This window comes from Passer domesticus, chromosome 4 (genome assembly GCF_036417665.1).
Source record: "Passer domesticus isolate bPasDom1 chromosome 4, bPasDom1.hap1, whole genome shotgun sequence".
Lineage (NCBI taxonomy): Eukaryota > Metazoa > Chordata > Aves > Passeriformes > Passeridae > Passer > Passer domesticus.
Genome location: NC_087477.1, coordinates 12,917,396 through 12,940,692, shown reverse-complemented (window position 1 = coordinate 12,940,692; position 23,297 = coordinate 12,917,396). Strand labels below are relative to the sequence as shown.

General features: G+C 47.5%; 1 protein-coding gene and 1 long non-coding RNA gene across 4 annotated transcripts in view; one reads left to right on the top strand and one right to left on the bottom strand.

Annotated features, from left to right (window-relative positions):
- The first annotated feature begins 1,427 nt into the window (after positions 1–1,427).
- Positions 1,428–22,711, top strand: LOC135298479 (uncharacterized). The gene is made up of 4 exons (XR_010360471.1): positions 1,428–1,560; positions 3,812–4,050; positions 22,224–22,321; positions 22,577–22,711. It is a non-coding gene; the product is annotated as an uncharacterized LOC135298479 (long non-coding RNA).
- Positions 20,054–23,297, bottom strand: part of LOC135298477 (bifunctional heparan sulfate N-deacetylase/N-sulfotransferase 4) — a 67,379-nt gene continuing 64,135 nt past the window's right edge. For 2 of the 3 annotated variants that reach the window (XM_064416014.1, XM_064416016.1), the window contains 2 exons: positions 22,845–23,282; positions 20,054–20,553 (listed from right to left, as the gene is read on the bottom strand). In XM_064416014.1, coding sequence (XP_064272084.1) covers positions 23,163–23,282 — 120 coding nt within the window. In that variant the 3' untranslated portion in view covers positions 20,054–20,553; positions 22,845–23,162. Of the gene's footprint in view, positions 20,554–22,663; positions 23,283–23,297 lie in introns of all 3 variants that reach the window. The other variant, XM_064416015.1, reaches the window with a different exon arrangement.

Below are 23,297 nucleotides of genomic sequence, written 5' to 3'. Positions count from 1 at the left end.
ATCCATGGCAAGGGACCAGTCATGCGAGCCAGAACAGCTCTTATTGACATTTTTGGGCAAGTTCAGTTGAGCTGAACACCAATATTCCCATAACTGCTGAAGCATTGCTGCCCCCTCACTCTCCTCACTGCCTTTGTTTGCATTTTTCTCCTCATGCTTTACCTCACTCTATGAGAAATATGAAGACACAGCCACCTCCCAGAAAAATCCCTGCTCGACAGGAATAGCCCTCCCCAGGACATCGTGTCCAGATGGTTTTGAATATCCCCAGGGAAAGTCTCCTCAGCCCCTCTCTGGACAGGCTGCTCCAGCACTCAGCTGTTGGAGTGCTGCTCTTTGCTCTCAGCATCCCTGAACCCCTGGGTTTGTTGGCACTGCATTTCAGGGAAAGAAAAGCCAATTCCCAGCTCGTTCTGTCCCGTGGACACGCAAAGGCTGGGAGGAGCTGAGGTTGCACAGCAAGGACAGGGAAAAGGCCTGGGAAGGGAGTTCAGCCAAATAACTGTTCTGTGATGCAAAACCAGATATGGAAAAGGGAAAGCTGGCCAGGAGAATATGGAAGTGTCCAAGGCCAGGTTGAATGGGGTTTGGAACAACTTGGTGTAGTGGACGGTGTCCCTGCCCATGGCAGGGGTTGGGATCAGATGGGCTGTACAGTCTCTTCCCTCCCAAACTGTTCAGTAATTCCATGATTCATTCTGTAATTCGGGCTGGTGGCTTTCTAATTGTATCACAGGAAGAAAATGCTTCTTGGTTTCACCCTGCAGCTTCTTAGTTTCACCCTTGCTGCCAGCCCCTCCTGGCTCACATGTGGACTGGAAAACCCTTTCCCCTTCACTTCTGGGCATTTCTGAGCTGGAAAATATCTCTGTGTTTCCCAGCATCACCTTTGCTTCTCACTATCTGTTTTAAAGGATGACTTTCTTCAGGAATTGTGTTATTTTGCTTTTAAAAGGCAGTTTAAAAGACCTAAACCAAACCAAAATCTGCTGCTCAGCCTGACTCATGCTTTAACTTGAGATCCCAAATCCCAGTTCATAGCATTATTTGAAATTTACAGTAATGTGTGTTTCTGGTTAAAAATAAGATAATTTTTTTGTATTTTTGAGGAGCTGATGAGGAATAATAAATTTGTGCATCCCTGTACATGTGTCAGCATCCTACATCCGTGTCCCTGTATGTATCCCTGTCCTCTGTGCCAGCCCTTTGGCATCTTAGGCTGCTTTTTCCCAGGGCTGAAGCTGGAGCATCCCATTGGAGGTATTCCCACAGCACAGCTGCTTTCCCTGCAGACAGCCTGTTAGACATCCACCGCTTTTTTTCCTTTTCATCCTTTTTTCCCTCCCGTTTTCCAATCGCCCCGCTTCTTCCCGCTGCCGTCCATAGGCGGGGCTGTGCTGCCACCTGGCGTCACGATCCTGGCAAGCCGGGAAGGAGCGCCCGGATTCCTGGGAAAAGTGGTTTTCTGCTGCCTCTTGGGGCTGTGCGACCTTCAGAAAACCTTCATGAACAAACAAATATCCCCCGGAAAAAAAAAACAAAACAAAACGACAGAAGAAGGTAAGCACAGCAACATTTTTGGCATCTCCCAGAGAGCTGCTGCTGCTTTCCTGGGAAGGGTTTTTTTTGGATGTTATGTGTTCTTTATTATAAGTGCTTATTAGATAATGCTGTTGGGATTTGAGCCCTTCTGCAGTATCCTTTTCCTTATCCTTGATCTGCAATAAATCAAGTGGTGTCTTCCACGTGTTACCCCTGTCCCAAAGGATCCCTGTGGTTCAGGAGATGTGTTTTCCCATTAATTTCCCATATTTACATCTCCTGGGTTGTGCAAGGCTCTGAGGGCAGAACCAGGCGTCGGGAGCAAAAGTCACGGCCATGAATATGCCCAGCTTTGGGATTGAAGGCTGGGAAAATAGAAGGGTAATATTTCTTTTTCCTTAGGAGAATGGGAAATGACTCTATTTTACAGGCAATCTCCCTGGCAAATACTAATTGCAGGCTTGAATGGTGCCACCACTGCCCAAGTGGGCTTTGGGGGGCTCAGTCACACTGCCTTGCAGCTCTGGGTGGATCCTGCTTCAGCCCTGCCCTGGCCATCCTTCCCAGTGCCTTCGGATTTGTGAGGCACTGGGTAGCACCGAGTGCCATCAGGGGCTGATTCAGGGACTGGGGAGGGTTCCTTCTGGTGCCCCCAGCACAAAGGCAGGATTCAAGTGGAGCATGAACCGGGATGAAATTGCAGCTCCTGCACCGTGCCGAGGATGGGCCTTGTTTCCCTAATCTGCCGCTGCTCCACAGCTTTAAATCTGAGGGAAAGAAAATCTGGATGTAAGTGCGGCTGTGAAAGGAGTCAGTGATGACAGGGAAATGTGAGAGAATATTATAGCCAGAATGGGCAGGCAGGGATTTATTTTGGATGTGGGAATAACATCCATGTGTGCGCACATAACCCCAAGGCACCAGTTTGTCTCATCTCAGCCTTGTCAAACAAGGGTGACCTTAGGCAGGGATAATTGTAAAGTCTGCAGGGTCATGTCTTACCTCTTCATTCTGCTGCATCCTTTCTCTCAAAGATGAATTTGAGAACTGGGAATGTTTTTAAACCCCTGTTTTTTTTAACAGAGGGTTTCTCACCTTCCTGGGTGGGAAATGAGCACATTTTCTCCACACATTTTCCCTTTCCAGATTCACATAGATTGTGTGGAGTAAATTACATAATCAGTTACTAAGTACAGAAGAATAGTTGCCAGTTTAAGATTTCAGTGTTATTCCTTTCCTCAGTGCATCCCTGACTCAGAAAAGGTGGGAATGAGTCACAGAGTGGAAGTCAGCAGATATCACAAATAATGTTGTTCCTGATGAATTAACACCCCGACCTCCTCAAGGCGACTTTGGAGGTTGTTCAGAGCATCCTTGGCATTGTTTAATGGCTTTGCTCTGACATCCATCTTCAACCCAAATGGATTCTGCAATAGCTTAAAGAAGAAATTAAAAAGCAAGTTAGTGCTTGAAAGGTTGAAAAGGAATTCTGCTTGGCTTGACCTTGATGGTCACGGGAATGATTCTTCTGAGATGTCAGATGCATTTCACTCCACAAACTGGGGGAAAGGCACTCCAGGTTTTGTAGCTTGAGCACCTCAAGCTACCATCAGCAGAGATGAATCAGCCTCTCAGAGAAGTGAAGGAGCTGAATTTCAACTCCTGTTTCCATGTAAACTTTGTACAATCCATGGTGCCATGTCAGTGCAGTGTATGGTGGCATGATTCCTGTGATTCCCCCCAGGACCCATTCTCCTGATTCTGTTTGTAAATATTTGGCTTTTTTCCAGGAATGCTTTTTGCTTCAGGTCTCCTTAATACAGTGGGATATTTACCTGTATTTACCTGTGCTATTTGACTGCTTATATGTATATATGAAAAAATATTGCAAAGGAGATGAAAACATATTCTGGGGATAGCCTGAAGCTCCAGGGGCTGGCTTCCACTCACAGCAGCATTCAGCTTGTTAGAAAAACTGCCCTGCAAAGGCAGGAGCTGCGAAGCTGCAGGTCTGTGGTAGCACCTGGGAGAAGATAGGAAGGTAAGGGAAACACAGGGGACCAGATTCTCCTGCTGCAGCCGCTTCCAGTGGAGGTATTCCCCAAATTCTCTCCCTTCTGAAGCAAATCCCAAATTTTTTGGGTGCGGGTACTCCTTGTGCGTATTAAAGCACTGTTAGTGAATGTTGTTTACCTGCAGTGACAACAGGCGGGGGGGAGGGTGTGACAGCTTTAAATAACTTTTGCATTTTCTGTTGATGTTTTAATAGGCTCCAGGCTGGAAGTGTAATCCATAAAAAATGTGTGTCAGGTGGTTGATGAATATAAATTGCTGAGCACCGTAGGCCTGCGAGGCTGGAGGATGCATGAGGGAGACAGGGCTGTCTTCCGTGTCGGGGAGCTGGACTGTGAAATTAAGCACGTGGGTTTGCAGCCTTGTCATTCTGCCTCGTGTTTCCTGGAGTTCCACTGCTGCAGACACGGCCAGTTTATGGAAATGCACAAAGAGGTAAGAAATCCCCTGTGGCACAGACGAAAATCTTGGAAAAGCTACAGGGAGGAGGTAGAAGAATGCGAGAACTGGTGTGGCTGGAGAAAAGCCTTGGAAAAATCCAGGTGTTACCCAAGTGGCACAGGGAATGGTGCCGCTTCTTCATCTTCAGGAAAGATAAATACATTAAATACCCGTTAAATACCAAATCTTTTGGTGTGTAGGTTGGAGAAGAGATAGTACAAGACCCAAAGTTTTAAGGGAAGGGAGGCAAGGATAGTCCAGATGGAATGATGCTGGATAGGAATGAAAGATGTGCTTCTGACCAGTTGAATTTGCCTTGCCTCTGTAGGGAAATGTGACTTTCACAGATTTTGAACTTGGGTTCAGTATTAGGAGTAGATCAAAGTAAATGAAGTATAATAAACAGCAACGCAGAGGGGCAATGCTGGCCATTGCTCTGGGCTGGGGAAAAAAGCCTTTCTTACCCTGCCTGACTGAAATGCTGCTGACTTAAATCATTTTACCAGCCAGAAGCTTGGGGAGAAACGATTTGTCAGAATTCCTGATTATAGCAGAGAAGTAGAAGGGACTGTGCTCCTCAATTACAACAGTCATTCCAATCACTTTTCCTCCCTCACAAGGTGTACCAGGAAGGGCAGTTGGCACATAAATAAATAAATCCAAACACAGATCTCGTGCTGCTCCAGGAAGGGGAGCCTGGGGGTGTTGGTGGCCGAGGGAATGGGGGAGTTTGGCCGTGGGAGATGGTTTTGGTCACGTCCCCATTTACAAAGTGTTCTGCCACATCCCGGAGCCAGAGCAGATGGATTGTAGGAACAAGGTTCATTTGCCCAGGATGGATGGTGCTCTGGAAAGGAAAACACTGACAGGGATTTTTCTCTGCCACAGTGGCTGCCTTGTAGACAAGGATGAGCAGAAGCACCGGAGAACTTTGGCAGGTCTCCCAAGATGGCTGGAATTTCAGATATTGCAGCCATTTTCCTGCTGCTTTAGCATTTTCCACAGCCACTCCATTGGTTCTGGGGGGGTCTGGTGACCTCACAGCCTGTTTGGGGCAAGGTACCTGATGGTTTTGGGGAGGATGGGTGAAAACATCAGGAGGTGGGGAATACTTACATGCCTGAACTCATTTGCAGTTCTTCCTGGAACAGGGTCTAAAGCTTTTTATTTAGGTAAGATCCTAAAATCCTGGAACAGTCTGGGTTAGAAGGGGTTTTAAAGCTCATCTTCTTCCAACCCCTGCCATGGCAGGGACACCTTCCACTAGACCAGGTTGCTCCAAGCCTCATCCAGCCTGGCCTTGAAGGCCACAGCACTGGTCACTGCCGGGATTGTTACTGTGGAGTAGCTGTTGGACAGTCGGGATTGACACCTGGAGAGTGCCCTCAGTCAGTGCCTTTGTTTGCAGAGAAATTGTGGCCAAAACCCAAAGTCAAAGCTTGTGTACAAATGAGGACAAACGTGCCCTGTGCACTGACCCACAGCTCAATCCCCAGCCTGTCACCATCCTCTGGAGCGTCACCGCATCCCTCGTGCTCCCTGGATCGCTGCCTGCACGACAGAGACACCTCTGATCGGGATGATGGAGCGGCGTGGAAGGGCTGGGGATGTGCTGTCAGGCAGGAGGAGGGCGGTGCCGGCTGGTGGGAGCTCCCCGGGGGCAGCTGACAGAGAGCAGTGACAGGAAGATGACAGTCTGCCTTACTGCCAGGGGCTCAGCATGCCTGGAAGCGGGAACTGCAGAGAGAGCCAGGGCCCGGGCTGCGGGATGCCTCCTGCTGCTCTCCCTTCAGCGCCTGTTTGCTTGTCAGGGGGGCAGTGAAACCCTGGCAGAGCATCCCTCTGGAATAAACGGGGTGGGAGTGGGACTGCCCTGGTGGCAAACATCACTGCCCCCCGTGGCAAAAGTCTGCTGGATACTTCCAGCAGTGCCCATAGTGGCTTAGGGAACACTCAGCACCTGCAGGGCTGCATATCCTGGGGTGAAGCCATGGTGTTGGCTTAGAGTAAACAGAAATCCCTCTGAATCCCAGGGTGTTATCCTGGTTAATCAGGGGTCTTCCATCTGAACTCAGCATCAGATCACTGTCTGAATTCTGGATATCTTTACTGGAGGTACCAGAACAGGACAAATGGTTCCAACTTAGGCTTTTCCTTCCTTCTCTGAGGGCACTGGGAGCACTGTGATGAACCTGAGCTGTGCAGATAGGACCAGGCCTGGCCAGCCCCAGGGATAAGACCTGGGGCAAAACCAGGGAAGCGGCCGCCTCTGTTCTTCCCTCTATGCCCCATCCCTGGAAATGTCCAAGTCCAGGTTGAATGGAGTTTGGAGCAATCTGAGAGAGTGGAAGGTGTCCCTGCCCATGGCAGGGGCTGGAAACTGGATGGTCTTGAAGGTCCCTTGCAACACAAACCACCCTGGGATTCCTTCTCTGAAGAGATTTTCTTTTTAAGAGTAGCTGCACAAATGAGGAAAAGTAATTACTCTTTGCTAATGGATAGCCAAATCACCATCTCTAAGAATAAATATTTACAGAAATGAATAGCTTACAAATAATTCCAAAACAGAGTAATTGCAAAGCAAAATTTATAAATATTTTCAAAATTAATTGCTGTTGCTTCCCAGTAGAGCAGATGGAAAAAATTCTGTTAAAATGTTCCTTCATTGCTCTCTGAATATGTTAATAATTTAGTCAAATCTAGGGATAATGAGGTCTTAACATAGGTTACTAGTTTTTCCCTTTTCTTGTGTGCTCTGAAGATTAAACCTGAATCAATCTTTACATTTGAATTCAGTCCCAAGGAAGTGTCCTACCGAGTGTGCTGAGGGCTGTGCTACAGAAAATGTGCCTGGAAAACCACACATTTTGACCAAATTGTTGAACTTTGGTGGAAAAAATTAGTAACCTCGTTGGTGCATTGTCTGAAGCAGCATAATTATAAATCCCATGGAAAATTGCAACATTTAGATTCTCCCTGCGTGGTTCCATGTGTGGGCTTTGTCCACCTTTGGAGCACTGTGTGGGAGGTGACAGCCAGGGAGGAGCCACGGGAGCTGGGGTGGTGGCCAGCACCCTCCTGGGTGGCTGCAAAGCCCTCGATGTCCATAGACAATGGACCTGCTTAGGGAAACCCAGCCCCTTACCATCCAGTGATTCTGGGGAATTAGGGATTGGAATCCTTTCCCCAATTTGTTTATTCCGTTCTTCTGTGGAGAATGCTTCAATTAACAGAGAGGTTCAAACAAGGAGTATTCCTCATGCACTCAGACCTGCTGCAGAACTTGTCATTCCATAGGGGAAAAAAATGGTAGTGTGGAAAAAACCCTGTCTTTACCTTGTGAGTGAAGGGTTCCTGTTCATCTCCCTCACTTGCTATTTATTTCCACATCCTCCTGGAGGGGCTGTTTCATCTGTAAAGGGAGGAAAAAATATTCAGCATGTTTCAAATAACCTCCATCAAATTAGAAGCTGAGTGGGAAGTGTTCCCACAAATGTCCCTTGGAATTCATAAAAGGCCGGGCATCAAAAGTGATGGAATTATTTAAGGTTTTATTTTCTCTGGCTGGAACAACACGAGATAAATCAGGGGAACGATGTGATGTCTTCCGAGTGTCTGCGTCCAATGCTCTGGCAATTCTGTGAGCATCTGTAGAGCAGAGCCTGTCTCTATTTCCCTTTCATTCCCATGCAGATTGCTGGGAGTGGACAGGCTGATGTGTGCTGGGTAAACAGTTACAGAACAAAGTGTTACAGAGCCCAGAATGATTCCAAAACTGGCCCTCCCGCAAATTGCCATGAACGGGAATCGTCTGCAGCCCGAGGGGATCCCTTAGGAGCCCAGAGCCACGGGACAGTGAGTGGGGCCTGGCCCTGCAGGAGGGAGAGGAGGGCAAGTCACAGATCCACCTCTATCCTGAGCTGCATCGTTTCATTCCTTCCTGGGAGCATGGGGAGCCCCTGGCACAGGGTGCCTGGAGAAGCTGGGGTTGCCTCTGGATCCCTGGAAGTGCCCCAGGTTGGATGGGGCATGGAGCTGCTTGCAGTAGTGGGTGGTGTCCCTGCCTGTGGCAGGGGGTTGGGACACTCCCTTCCAACCCAAACCATTCCAGCAGTCTGTGGTTTGGCAGCAGCTTCCCCCTGAAAGCCCAGCTGGTCCCAGCCAGAGGCTGTGGGGAATGAGGAACATCCCCAGGGTCTGCTCTCCAGGAGCCAAGGTAGCTGGTTTCATTCAGGGAGCAATTTACCCATCTCTCACCATCTCTGGCACATCCAGCAGCTGTCCTGCAGGGATGGGAGGCTCTTCCCTGATGCCTTAGAATGGTGGTGTTCAGCTGCTCTCTGTCTCAGGTACCTTTGCAGCTCCTCAGGAGTTCAGCTTTTTGGAGCAGTCCCTGGTTTGCTGGGGAATACTTCAGTTGTCTTTGGACCTCTGTAACTTCCCCAGTGCTCAAGTGTTGCTTTGGAACGTCAGCAGCGCTTTCCTACTGCTGGATCTGTTAATGGATTAAAAAGCACCTTTGGATAAGGGAAATCTGGGTTGTGAACCCCCAAAATGAGGAGACTCGGTGGGAAATTCAGGGAGCTCTTTTTCAGGGATGATTTATGAGATGGCGGGATACAGAGGAACACATCTGATCCCACCCTGCTCTCCCAGGCTCTGGCAAAGGCAGATGGGGTTTGGATGGGGGTGGAGAACGGGAGCCCTGGATGCTGCTGTTCCAGCTGTAAATCTGCTGCTTGTCTCCATCCAATTGCTCCTATAATTCACAGGCACAGCTGAATTGTCAGCCCTTGGCTTCCTTCTGTGAGGAGGCTAAAATGGGGTTTGTTGGTTCCTTTCTGAGGGTGAAGGGTCTTGGATGATGCTGAAAATCCAGGTCATGGCATCCTCACAGCAGATATTGCAGTTTTTTATTGCAGAGATATATAAAGGAGGAGATGTAATAACTAATTAGAAGGAAAGTAAGTGTGCAGACCTCAATTGTTTTTTTCCAGAAAATCATCTTTGTTTCCCAGAAGGGCTCCTGATTCAGATAGGCATTAAACCATCAACTGTGGGGGACGTGGCTCTGCCCAGCACCTCCTGTTTGCTCCCTGGCCAGGCAAGAATTAACACTGGGAATTGTGAGGGATGGGAGACAAATGGCTTGGCTGCAGAGGGAAGGGAGGAGGACCAGTAGGAGTTCTTTGCTCACCACCACTGCGTTGATCACTTATTACATTACACCCATTGTGTGATCTGAAAGAGCTCCTCCTTTTATCTGGACAGCCATCAGGATGGAAACAATAACAAAACTCTGCTGACAGCTGCCACAAAGGTGCCTTTGTTTTCAGAGCCCCTCTTCAATTTCTGCTGGATCAGAGAGCAAACAAAACCCGGGGAAGTTCTCGCTGGGCCGGTGCAGGGGGAGGAGGAGTGTGGTAAATGCTGCTTTTGGTTCTGGCTAAGTGCTGGAGGACAGAAGTGGAGATGGAATGGCAGGCTCTGGGTGTGCTCAGCCTGCAGGAGCCGGGAGCTGAGGCAGGCAGGGCGGCTCAGAGGCTGGGTGCGTTCCAGCAGTGCTGCTCCTGGCTCCTGGGGGTGATGAGGGTTCGGGCAAACCTCTCCCCAGGGCAGGGCAGGAACCATCCCAGCACGGCCCCAGCCCGCCCTGGTGTCACACGGCTCTGCAGGGTCCCCATAAAAAATGCAGTTTTGTGGATATTTGTGGGTGTGAACAGGCGTTCAGGGGGCTCTGTGGGGGCCCTGTTTTCCCCACACTGATCAAGTGCCCATCGCTGCCTGTCAGGAGGTGAGGAAAGAGAGCAGAACGAGGTTCACCATGTCTGACACCAGCTCTGCAAACACTCCCTGTACTTGTGCAGCATCACTGGGTGCTTTATCACAGCTTCTGACTCGGTACAAGACATTTTATAATGAGATTAGCAGGTGGCCCTACAAGAGTCAAGCCTCCTACCCAGCACCACGTAATTAATCCATAAAAAATAAAGACAGGTTCTCTCCTTGGCAGCTTATAAGTATTCCAGGCATTGCAATGTCATAGGCTTTATGACAGCTTTGAGCTTAAGGAATTAAAGAAAAAAAACCTAAAAACCTAAGTTCAATAATTTAATTCTAATTAATTCATTATCCAAGAATCTTCTTTGGATTGCAGCTCATAGCTACAGTATTTCTCTGGATTTCTTCCAGATTTTTTCCCCCCAAACTTTGCTGCTTTATTTGTGGGCAGATAAGGAGTGCATAGATACATTTGTGGTCCTCAGGTTGTATATTAATATTCTTTAACCATCCTAAAGTTCACCAATTTAACACTATATCAGCCAGGAACAGCCTTTTGTTAAGCAAGTTTTGGGATTTTATGGCTTTCCTGCTTGTGGAATTTTTTTTAAAGGGCATTAAAAAGTTCTTCCTCTTCCCTAGCACTGCCCTGGTGAACTGACATTCCCACCAGGAGCAATCTTTCAGCAGGAAACATTTGGGCACACCTTTTGTGCCCTCCAGGTTGGTTTTGCTGAGCGCATCGGCAGGGCCCCGGAGCAGGAGCAGATTGCTGCAGGCAACCTCAGGTTGGTCCTGGCTGCCAGCACCCGTGGGAGCAGCCTTTCAGTGGCTCCTGTGAGGTTTGTCCCCGGGGGTGGCACCTGTGTCTGCCTGCTGGTGGCCTTCTGGGCAGGGTGGCAGGAGGTGTCCCAGGCTGCAGGGAGCTGGAAGTCCATAAACAGGCACATTTCACACCTGGAGAAGGCACAGAGCCTGCTCCTGCTAAGATTTTTAGGGCACGAACTGCCCGTGGCAGCTCTGCCCTGGAACGTTAGTTTATTACAAAAGTGTAGAAACGCTACTCCCGGGAACTCGGAGTCCCCTGGCTACTTTTAGCCCTCTCCTCTCACAGGTCAGCAGGGGGAAAGCTGGTGGATGGCAGCACCAGAGAGCTTTATAATCCTGGGAACACTGCCCAGGAAGCCAATTCCCTAGGCTGGGATGGGGAAGTTTGTCTGCACCAGGGCTGGACAGTGGAAAAGTGCCTTTTGGGGGCAGCTGGGTGGGTTTGATTTACTGTTTTGGGGTTTTGTAATGCATTTATACGTGATGGGGAATGGTGAGAGTGTGAGTCAGGAGGGAAATGGTGCAGCCCTGCCCTGCCTGGAGCTGCTGCCAAAGGAATGAGCCAGGTGGCACTGTGGGGCTGCTCACAGGGAGGGGAGAAAGTGCACGGGGCTCTGCTTTGCTTGCTGCTGCCTCTCTCATCCTACACGAGATGGAGTTAAAACACTCAGGGCATTAAAAAAAAAGCAAACAAACAAAAGTGCATTTGAGCCTGAGTAAATTCAATTAGGGGAGAAGACACAGCTCCTTGCTGCTGAGAGTATTTAAGCTCTGCAAGGTAGGACACAAGAGTTATGGCCCTTTTGCATCAGCCTTCCTGAAGAGCTGGGCTGACTTTACCAGGAGAGGGGAGTGGGGGTAAAGTCCTCTTTTGAGCACATCTTTGCCTCCTTTTTTTCTAATAGTCATGGGTACATTGCTGCTGGTTTCTCATGTCTGGGGCCAGCTCAGAGGAGGGAGGGCAGCTTTAAATACCTGAATTCAGCCGTGGTCCCTCCTTTGCCCACATCCACGTGTCCAGGCTGCCTCGGAGTTTATTTTAGTGGGGATGCAGTGGGAGAGAGGCTTCCTCTCCAGTGCTGGGGGACTGCCAGGCTGGATTGTCACCCTGTGCACATCATCCGGTGATCACCACGTGCCTCAGCGATCCTGTCACTGCCCCTGTGTGGGGAGAGGAGATTTTCCACAGCAGGAGACAGACGATTCCTCACCCTCCAAACAAAGCCTGCCAGGAAAAATCTGTTTGGTACTCAGGCAGCTAAAACAAGCTTTAGTATTTATTCCCAGAGCTCTGTCTGCCCTAAATATTGGATCCCTGCGAGTATCAAAGGGGCTTCCAAGCAAAGCACCGTGGCTCTGACAACAATAAAAGACAGGCACCCACAGATAACTCTTCCCAATGGTTTTACAGCCAGGTAATCAATATATCACAACAGACATGTTGCCTTTTATTTGCTGTTTATGCACCACCCAGGATCCTTGGACGTGGTGTTGACGCCAGCACAAGGATACAGGAGCTGGGGGATCGATAGGAAACACTTCTTCAGGTGTATTGATTACCCACACAGGGATGAGGATACATTTTTGTGTGTTCCCACTCTGTCTCCAAGCCTGTTAGAAGGAAAGAAATGGCCTGGTTTTCTTCTCTATTTCTCTCTTCTGAGAAGCTGAATAAAACCCCAAAACAACACAGCAAGATCTTGGGGATGATGGGTCTTTTTATTTTTTAAGAGAGTGGGGAAATCTAATGTATTTCTTTTTTGACCTTTTGTCCTCTTTTCCCATCTTGGGAGCAGAGAAAACAAGGATGACAGCTAAAAGGGAAAGAATGCCAAAACAAGAAAAAAAATCCAACCCTGAAAAGACAACTCCTGACATCCTTCTATTAATCTAATCACAATTTGGTTTAGTATTAAATTACTGAAAAATGAATTGGATTACTTTTCATTGGTATGGGAAGTGGGAGCTGTGTTCCACGGTGGGGGATTTGACCTTACTCCTGCAAACACTCGAGACCTTGCCTTGGCACAACTTTTCCCACTCAGAATTCCAGGTGTGCTCAGCATATGCTGGAATTAGAAGAATTCCTTGCGGGCAGGAAGGCCGCCCCTCAAGGCCATCCATCTCTGTTCATCTCCTGAGTTCCTGCAGCAGCTGGAATTGGCTCCATCAGCAGGCACCTCTCATGATCTGGGGAAGCTCCATGACAAGTGGAGGATGTGAGTGAAACAAGTGGAATACTCCAGCCTGATACCTGGAATTAAATGTAGCTGCTATAGCCAGTGTGGGGAGGTGTGCTGCTGGAAAAAATAACTGCCTGGGAGCAGTTGGTGGGCTCCAGGCATCATCTCCTGGGAAGTGCAGATCCCTGAGCTGCAGCCGGCCTCACCAGTCACTGCAGGATGATGTAGGATCACCACAAGCCACCAAAACTAACCAAACAAAAACTGGAGCTCACACACAAAATACAAAATACACCTGCTCATTTCTGCCTTAAATTCTCTGCTCCCCAGGCATTCCCTGGAATCATCTTTGCAGGGGGCAGATTTCTTTCTGGTAGCTGATATTGGTAGCTCAGGAGACTATTATTGTTAAGACATTATTGGGAAAAAGATCTCAAAATAATGTCATCATCAGTGCTGCCAGGGTGTTTTTTTGTTTTGTTTTGGTGTTTATTTTTTTTTTTTTTTGTGTTGTTTTTTGTTTTGGGTTTTGGGTTTTTTTTGCTTTTGTTTTGCTGGCTGTTTCTGAGGAACAGCCTTTTGCTGTAATGTTGTTTTTTTTTTTCTTATTTTCTTTTTTCCAAGTGATTTATGAACATCTCTGTCACTTTTTCATCCCTTCTGGAAAAGCTTTGTTTTTGTGAAGAGGCTGCAGCACCTCAGAATAAAGTGCAAATACCCACTTCAAGGCTCTAACAAGTTCTGTGCCACTAAGAGCCTTTGATTCCTGCATTTAATTATGTCACATTGAATTAGAATAATCCTATTCCTCCTTGTTTCTCCAACTCAGTTTTCCATTCTTGTCTTGCACTTAATTAAAAGTGCCTCCTTCACTGCTGGGCTGGTGGGGGAATGAAGGCTGACACAGGGGGAACTTTGCACTGGAGGCATCTTGTTTTTTAACCTGTCATACTCTGCACCTATGGACATATATTTATCCCACTTTTCATTCTCCCCTTGCCTAAAGAAATACTCAAGTCCAAGAAAACGAAAGGTTACTATGTGAATTCGCTGTTAAATATTTGCAAGATATTCAGAGGTGTGAGGAAAGGAGAAGTTGAATACCGTGCTAATTTCTAGCTAAATTTGGCTAAACCTTAGCTAATTTCTTGGCAGAGCTTTCCCCACCTCCCCTTTTTCTTTTAATAGCAGTGTTTGGACTTGACAATCTTAAAGGTCTCTTCCAACCTTAAGGACTCTCTCATTCCATTATTTTATCGTAGCAATGAATTTGGGATTCTTACCCACCAACAGGAAATGCTGCAAGGAGACAAATAAAGCAAATGTGCTTTTGGCATTCTATATGTGATTATTACATTTTGAGTGGGCAGCTGCTTTGGGGCACAATGCCTGATTTTGAGGTCTGTGTTATTCATCTCTGACTTTCCTGGTAACTTTCAGCTCCAGCAGTTGAGAAAATGTGTTGGAATTTTCCAAGCAGCCGCTCTTATTTCCAGCCGTAATGGCTTTATTTCAGCTCTGCTCTGTGCAACTCCATTCAGCAGAGCAGGTTTTCCTGCGTGGTCTGTGACTCAGGACCCTTGAGTCACCCTGGCTTCTTGGGATCAGCCAAAGGATTTTAGGGCATTACGCTTCTTATTCCTGAAGCGGTGATTTGGGATTTTTGAGATTAATGCGGCTTTTTCCTTTGATCCCTGTTTTCTCCTTCAATCCCTATTTTCTCCTTCCTGTGGTGCTACAAGTGCAGATCTGGCCATGAGCCTCCTCTGCCCTGGTTGTACCTACAGCCACGGGGCTCGATTTTCCAGAGGCTCCTCCTGAGCGTTCCTAGCCCGGTCATGGTGCTGCCTGTCATCTTTGCTCCAGCGGATGAGGAAAGTGTTTGAACTCTGTCACCATAACAGGATTATGCTTTTAAACCCTCAATGATTCCAGCTCCAGAGCAGCATTTTGAGATCAGATTTGGATTCCCACGGCTTTTGATTATTTTGGGAAGCTGGCGAGCGAGGGTGCGATTCGCCATGCTAATTGTGGCGTGGTGCCTGGAAGGGGGGAGCTTTGGCTTTCCTGGGGAGTCTGCAGCCAAAAACAAACCCCTCTGTGAGCAGTCAGGTGGGTCGGCACCTCCAGGGCTGTCCCTGTCCGTGGGTGATGCTGTGGTGGACCCCAGGATCTCCCAGAGCGCTGGGAATTCCTGGTGAAGCTCCTGGTGAAGGCGTGCCAGGCAGGTTTGGCTTCCAGCTGCTGGCTCGTATCTGAAAGCACCTCGAGCACTGCTCCAACATTTAGTAACACCAAATATTCAAACCTGGTAATTGCTCCTGTGCTCCAGGCCCTACTGAAGCACCCCTTGAGGTGGGATGTCACTGAATTCCCTAGGATGAGGAGTCACTCTGCGCCGCTGCCAATTTTCTCCTACTCTCACTTGCTAAAATGATACATCGCAGTCACCTCTCAAATTAGACACAAGCTTAACCCTGTGACAGAGTTCGTGAAACCTGTGTGCTGTGAGGAGAGACTGGAATATGCTTCTTAATTTGGGAAATCCCTCAGGTGTCAGGTCGGTCAGCTGGATTTTATATAGCAATTCATAGGATCATGGATGGGTTTGGCTTGGAAGGGATCCTACAGAGCATCTCGTGGTCTTGCTTTTCCTGAGGTGGTTTGCTAGGAACTCCAACTTTGTTTTCCATAGATCCATACTAAAACCTTCAGCTGTCTCCAAAGAAGTGCTTTCTCCTTCAGGGATGTGTTACTCATTTCCTATTCCCCACTTTCAATGATTTCTCCCTGGCTTTATGGACTCCTCTCCATCCACACATCTCTGAGGGCAGTGATGGTTCTCAGCACTGCAGCAAACTGCATCTCCAAGCTTTCCCCTCAGGTGCCAGCAGACACTCCCTGCAGTGCCCAGCTCCTGCTTTATGGGAAAGCCCTCTGTAATCCCAACACAAGGAGCTGCAGAGTTTTCCTCTGCCCCTTTATTACACAGGAGGGTGGGAGTCTGCCCCACAGTTCAGCTCTTCCATTGGAAAAACAATAAAGCTGAGAAGGAATAAATTATTGAGGCCATTAATCAACAGGTGGCAAATGAAAAAGGCAGCCAAAATGAAAGGGAATTATCTGTGAGCAAAATAATTTTAAATGGACACTAAGCTCTGTAATTGAAAGTGCAAGAGTGCAAAACTTAATACTAGAAGGAAACCAGAAAATGGATGTACTTATGGTTGGCACTTATGAAGGTAGTTTTATTGCACATTACCAAATTTGATAATGTCTTCATTGTGTCACTGTTAAGTGTCCAGAATTAATATTCTTTAATGTGTAAAATAAAAATGTGTTTAATGTGCCAGTGTTAAATAGGTCCATGGCAAAGTCAAGTCTGCGAGGGATATTTCTACTTTAGCACTCAGTATTTTGTCAAATAATGTTTTATGAAAAAAATCCCACACTGAGTGGGCTGTTGGGAAGTCCTTCCCTTCCCTTCCCTTCCCTTCCCTTCCCTTCCCTTCCCTTCCCTTCCCTTCCCTTCCCTTCCCTTCCCTTCCCTTCCCTTCCCTTCCCTTCCCTTCCCTTCCCTTCCCTTCCCTTCCCTTCCCTTCCCTTCCCTTCCCTTCCCTTCCCTTCCCTTCCCTCAGAGCCCAATTCCCCAGGGTGGTCTGGGGGAGACAAGGTGTGAAGGGGGGGCAAAAAAGAGTTGCTCATTTCCAAAGGACCGTGGATGGAAACAGCCTGGCCAGGTCCATGTGCAGGTGTGTCAGCCCCTGCCTGAGGAGGGAAGGGTGAGGAATTGCCCAGCCTGTGCTTTCCTGACAGTTTCTGAGAGCTGCAGTTGTCAGACTGTCAGAGCTGTAAAAGCACTGAAACCTTTGTGTAAATTTTCTAAATGCAGCCGAGATTTCCAAGAGGACTCACAGTTCTCTTCCTTAGGGATTTCCCTATAAACAAGCATCCTAATTTACAGTATTTTCCTGATTCCTGCCTCTGTTCTGGGCCCACTCATGGGCTCACCCTGCACAATTCCCCTCGTTCCCTGATTACTGGTTGGGTCTGTTCTGTGAGTGTGCCAAGCCTTAAGTAAAAGCACTTGGGGTTTATGAAAATATGGAGCTATTTTGGAAAAAAGGATCTGCAGCACTACAGGAATGGTGATTTAGGACCCACACTAAAACCTTCAGCTGCCGAGCAGGCTCCTGTGGCAATAAAAATCCTCTGTTCTACAGATGTTTTGCACACCAGAGCCAAAACCCTGTCGCAGGATGTCACCAATATAAAACACATCTGCCAAAATTTTATGTCTCAGCTTGTCCCCCGTGGGAGGGGGGAAAAAATTGCTTGTCATGAGCTGGGCTTTAGAAAGAATGTGACAGCGTGGTCTGTGTTAAAGCCTTGACACAACACCTTCCCACAGCAACCCAGGCAAGCCTCCAAATGTTTCTTATTCTGCCACTTCTCTAACGTGAAGGGAAATAAAAGAGGCTTCCTGGCTGTGCATCTGACCTTTGGAGAAATGAGTTTCAGAGCTGTGCTGAGGTGCTTGTCCGTTCTGATTGTCCTGGCTGCTTTGGATTGCCTCCCTGTGCCTTCCTAAGCGTTCATCCCCTGGTATGGGATCATATCTTTTAAGAAGGTTGAAGGGATTTAAGTCTCCAGGCTCAACTCTCCTTTTCCAAGCAGCTGACAAATTGTAGTGTGCTCTGTGTGGCAGTTACTGGAAATAGCTGAAGCCTGCAGAGGGTGAGCCAGGATCCATAAAAATGTTCTTCCTACTTAGGATGACAATTTATAATTTAACTGCAGCTCCCAGCCTAATGATGGCAGATTTACACATGGTGCCATCCAGCTCTGCTGTGCTTTGTGACCAAGGAGCTTCCCTGCATTGGAACAGTGGAAAAACTGTGGGAATGATGCAGGAAAACCACATCAGAGAGATCCTTAGCACTCTCCTAGAACACATTGTCTTCATTAACTGGGATAACCTAAAAGTAATTGAAGCCTGTATGGTCTAGGAAATGAAAGGTGACGCTTCCCTGAGAGGTGCAGTCTTCCTCTCTGGAAGCAGGGAGCAGAACTTAGCCAAGGAAGAAATTCAGTTGGGATTGAAATTTGCAGGTGAATGAATAGATGTTGATGATGAGAAGTAGCCCCAAGGAGTGTGGGCGAGTAGGAAAGCACAAAGGGGAAGCAGGCTCCAGTACTTCCTTGTAGGAAGGCAAAATCTAAGATACAAAACTTTCTCCTAAAATAAGAAGGTACCCAAAAGGTGATTTTGTGCTTTTCTTTCTTTTTCTTTCTTTTTTTTTTTTTTTAAGATCAGATTGCTTATGAAATTTTAAACACTTCACGTTGCAGAACAATTTCTCTTTGCTTACTTGGTGTGATTACACAAGGCTCTGCAGGAAGATGTGTTGCAGCTACAATGTCATTAAATAACATTTTCTGTCAGTGGGTTTATTCTCTCCTTCACCAGGATATTTAATTGTCACCGATGCTGATGGGAATTGTGTGCCTTTGGAGGGCGTGCAGATTTAATATGGAGAGGATTCCCCAGCCAGGGCAAGCACAGTGAAACACACACACCCAGAGTTAAAGAAAAACTGTAAATACATATCTGCCTCAGAGCAAGTTCTGAACAAACTCATCCCCTCCAACATCAGCTCTTCCTTGTAGCTCAGCTCCTTCTCTGAAGGGAAGCTAAATCACCCAACAGGGGATGTGTGTTACAGACAAGTTCTGCAAGGCAGCAGAACATCCACCAGACCCGAGAAGTGGCAAGTACAAAGTCAACTGAATGACATGCAATTAACTCCCAAATTATAAACCACACTTTGCAGCCCCCACAGCATTTTATGGAACTGCAACCTGGATTGAGAAATCCTACTCCACCTGCTGCTGACCTTCCCCTGGCTGAAAATAACCTCTGAGACAACCCCAGGAGGACTCCAACTACCAGCCCATAAACCCCCCTGACCTTCTGCAATGGAGACAGATCTGTGTATTAACATGTCACATTCCCATTCCCAAAGAAATAGGAGCACTATAAAACTGGCCTGGGCCTGGTGAGAGGGAGCTGCAGCAGGACAAACAGCTTTGCAAACCCAAAGTGGCAGATACGGCTTTATTGAAATGTTTGAAATGCTTTTCTCCCCACCCAGCAGCTGCAGCTGACTGAGGTGCAAATATCAATCTGGTTTCCTGGGAAGTCTTTAATTCCTTACGAGCAGAAACAGGAGTATAAATTATATGCAGGATTCATTCCTGCCATTCTATAAATCAGTTGCTGACTGGGATTTGGATATTTACAGGCCTGACAAAGAGCTCTCCTCTCCCTTTCCCTTTCCTCTCCCACACTGCACACAGAAACAGATCACCTCACAAGCTTGTTCGGTGCTTTCAGGTTTCCAGGTGGGAATACTCTGATTCGTGAATTTTCTGGAAGTAGTAAACTTTTGGAAAAATTCTGCTATTATTTTGTTAATTAAGACTGAGGCAGGAAGTTTGCCTGGGCCTGGAAAGCCTGATAGAAAGCCAGCTGATTTTTAGGGTCTACAAGTTTGGGTGGGTTTTTTTGGGTTTTTTTTGTTTTTTTTTTAAGCAGATGTAGACTCCTAAAATACTTTGAAAATTTAGTTACCTTTGAAAATTTTTCTACAAGCACCAGTCAGACCTGGAAAAAAAAGACAAAACTTGTGGTGAGATATCTGTAATGTCATTTCTACTTTGCTCAATGATAGAAGCTCTCAGGAGGTTGAATTTGCTAATCTGGAAGGTTTGTAGAAAGTATCCATGACTCTGATATGATTTAACCTCATTCTGACACAGATCAGTGAAACAAATGAATATTTTATAATAAAAAATGTAAGCATGATGAGATTTTAGGCATAAAATCTGTCTCATACTTCTGAGTGCACAGTTTGAGGAATGTGCAATAGCTGGAATCAGGGCCTTTTAAAATTCCTCAAATGGAGCAGAAGGAAATTATTTTTAATTAGGGCAAGAGCTTGCTTGGGGCTGCATGTCCCTGTCCTGTGGGGTGCAGGGAGGCCAAACCTTGGGAGAGCAGGCCCAGAAAGGTGTGTGGGGAGATGCTGAGGCAGGAGGAGCTGGGAAGGTGCATGGTTTCAAGTACATGGCTGAGGCTGTTGAAGAGCAGATTTTGGCTCGGGAAATGGGAAGGAGGGTTTAAGGAAAGAAGCAAAGCTGTCTCTGTAATGCACCATCAGAAGTGTTTATTCTGTGGCAGTGAGAAGAACTGATAATCAGCTGTGTGCACATCAATTATTTAAAACAATTCCAGCAAGTACAGCCCTTGACCTCCCTCACCAACCCCACCCCCCAACAAAAATACTTTGAGTGATCAAAATTTATTTTAATTCCTTCTGCTTCAACACCAAGTATTTGTTCAACTGGACTTGCTGTCGTCACGTTGGAGGGGAAAGAAAAATTAAAAAAAAAAAAAGAGCTTGGGCAAGACAGTGAAGTTTTTCCTCAGCTCTATCAACAGGATGTTCTTTGTTCTGAAATACGACAGAAATCATAATAAGTCTTATAAAAGTTATCCAGTCACTGGAGCACTGAACACTTCAGAATCTGTGTCGCTTGCAAATCCTTATTTCTTTTTGGCAGCTTTTCTAGAAAGGAGAGTGATGGACGAATTGAGTCCGTGGGCAGGTCCACACCTTTGCAGTCACACTAAAAGGATGAACTGGAAGCACAAAAAGAGAAATAAAGACAGAGTAAGAAACGTTGTCTGGCAGGAAATTCCTGTCCCATGAACACAGAGTTATCTAAAAGAACCCCCAAATTTAGCCTTATTTCAGTACAGTAAAATCAGCCAAGTGGTCACTGCTGATTTATGTTCCTGTGCTGCACCTGTTTGACACACTCATATTCCTGTTAGAAACATCAATTTTAAGCCCATGACGAACATAATTTGTTACTGATGGGAGGTAAATGAGTGGGTGATGTCTCCCTTTTGGGTGGCCCAGCAGAGGGGAAATGGGCGCCCCACACCCCGACCGTTCAGGGGACGGATCAAAGACACCCCATCTCCCTGCCTCAGAACGGGCAGGGAGGGGAAGGAAGAGGAGAAAGCACTCAGCTCTGGATTCTGTATTCAGGGCACATCCCCACTGCCTTATTATCACATCAGAGAGCCTGGACCCATCAGCGCCTTCATTACACAACCACTTCCTCCCCCAAGAATTTCTAATTCCACCATTTTAATTTGTTTTGGGGACTCTCTGCAGCCTGCTCCCCTATCAGAGAGGAAATTTGGTTTATTAGACAACATCTCGGAGCAGTTAATCCCACAACTTTATTTTAGACCTTGAGAGGTCAATGCATAATTTAGAGGGGTTTGGATTCCGTTCTGATTGCTCCTCGCTCAAAAACAGCCTCGATTATATGAGCTCAGCTTTCCGAGGGCCAAAGCTCTGCTGTCATCATCAACCCTGCTGCCACGGCCCTGACCCCTGTGCCTGGCCTGGAACCCTCATTTCCAGGGGAATGGGAGCAAACTGCAGCTGCAGCCCCCCTGCAGCAGTGTGTGGAACTCTGAATTGCAGCCTGCAGCACGGGAAGGACAGGAATCCTGTGGCTTACAAACAGGAAAAAAGGACCAGCAGGATCTTTCCCGGCCACAGCGCTCTTGCCATCAATAATTGTTTCATTTTTGCTGCCTTTGTTTTGCTGGTCTGTAAGAGTCCCAACAATGATGTGGTCAGTGACATAAAAAGGCACAAAAAGCAAAGGAGATCATTTCCAGACAGTTCACAAAGGCTCCTCTGTCACACGGTGGTCCAGAGGAATTCTGTGCTGATGGCTCCTGTTACAAGTGGAGGGAGTGAAACTTGGAAATAATGTTATTTCATCTTGGTGACACATGAAGAACTCAATTCAAATGTCAGTCCTCAATGGAACACGAGATCTCGCGGCAATGTGAGGCCTATTCAAACTTAAAAAATGACATAAAAATAAAAATAGCTGGTGGATTTTCAGGACATGGTGCCATTACAGAGCTGAGAGTTAGAGAGACAGACTTCTTTCTAAATAAAAAACTAAGAACAAGAAATAATTTTCTGGATTCTCTAGTGTTTGTCTCATTTCCTTGAAAAGCTCCTGAAACCAGTGTCATGTTTATTCAGCTTTTAATCAAGAGTGAGGCAGTCCTCTTTTAATTAAAGCTGAGCCAATTTTAATGCATTTTAACAGCTATAATTTTATCAAATGCTCCTTTTAGATACTCCTCTCTGCCCAAGCCTTACTTATCCAAAGCTCTCATTACTCCAGTCATCTGTGGTGTTGCCAGTGCTCTAAGATAAGGGAGTGTGAGTTTCTATGTGACATACAAATACATCTGTTTACCACTTCCAGATCTGAGGAATGACCTCCATAGAGGACAAGCAAGGAGTTTCTGCCCTGCCTCGCTGACCTTGCCCCTACAGCTCTGAGAACCAAGCAGAGTTGGTTTGGTAAGCCACCCTTTCATTTCCCTGTGGGCACAAAAAGCAGATATTTAAAACTAAGTGTGTGTCTGATCCAGAGATACACTAGGCAGACATTCAGGAACGAAGACATGTATGTCATACAGGTGTGTGTGATATGCAGGGGCTGTGTTTGTCCTTTCAACTCCCTAAAAGTCTACAGGAAGAGCTTGTTCTTCAGCAGGCTGCTTTGTGTCCAGAACATTTAGAAAGGCAATTACAGTTATTTTTCTGCACTTGCAGCTTGCAGGAAAAGCACAGCTCTCCTAAGGAAGCGCTGGTTGGGCGCTGATGATTTAACCCGCCTGAAGAAGACCCTAAAAGACCCACCCGGTGTCTGAAGGTGTCTGAAGGTGTCTGAAGGTGTCTGAAGGTGTCTGAAGGTGTCTGAAGGCTTCAGCGCTGCTCTGCAGACAGAAGCCAGCTTTCCATACCAGGCCACGGGCAGTGCACTGCTGCAGCGTGAAAGGGTTTGAAAAGAAAAGCGGGAAGAGCCCAGCGCAGGACCAACCTCCCAGTGCGGCGAGCGGCGTTCCCATCCTTTGCCGTGTCCGGCCCGGCTCCGCCGGTCCCGCACAGAGCTCCCGGCGCTTCCCGGGGCAGGGAGGATCCAGGGCCGCCGCCGGGCGCTCTCCCGGGAGCCGGCAGAAGGGCTCGATGCCGCTCCGCCGGCAGCACGGGCATGCCAGCACTTGCGGGTTTGGGGCTTCTCTGCTGGTTCTCCTGTGGTTTGTGTGGTTTCGCGGGGTCCGTGAGGTCCTGTCCTGACGGTGCCGGGGCAGCGGGCGGTCTGAGCGGGCAGCAGGGCGCCTGGCCGGGTCGCCCCGGGCTACCTGAGCTTCTGCAGCTCCTGCCGCAGCCAGGAGGGCAGCGGCTGGCCCAGGCGGTGCAGCAGCTTGGACAGCTCCACGTTGTGCTCCCGGTAGTAGCTCGACAGGAACGCTCGGGACTGAGCGGGGAGAAA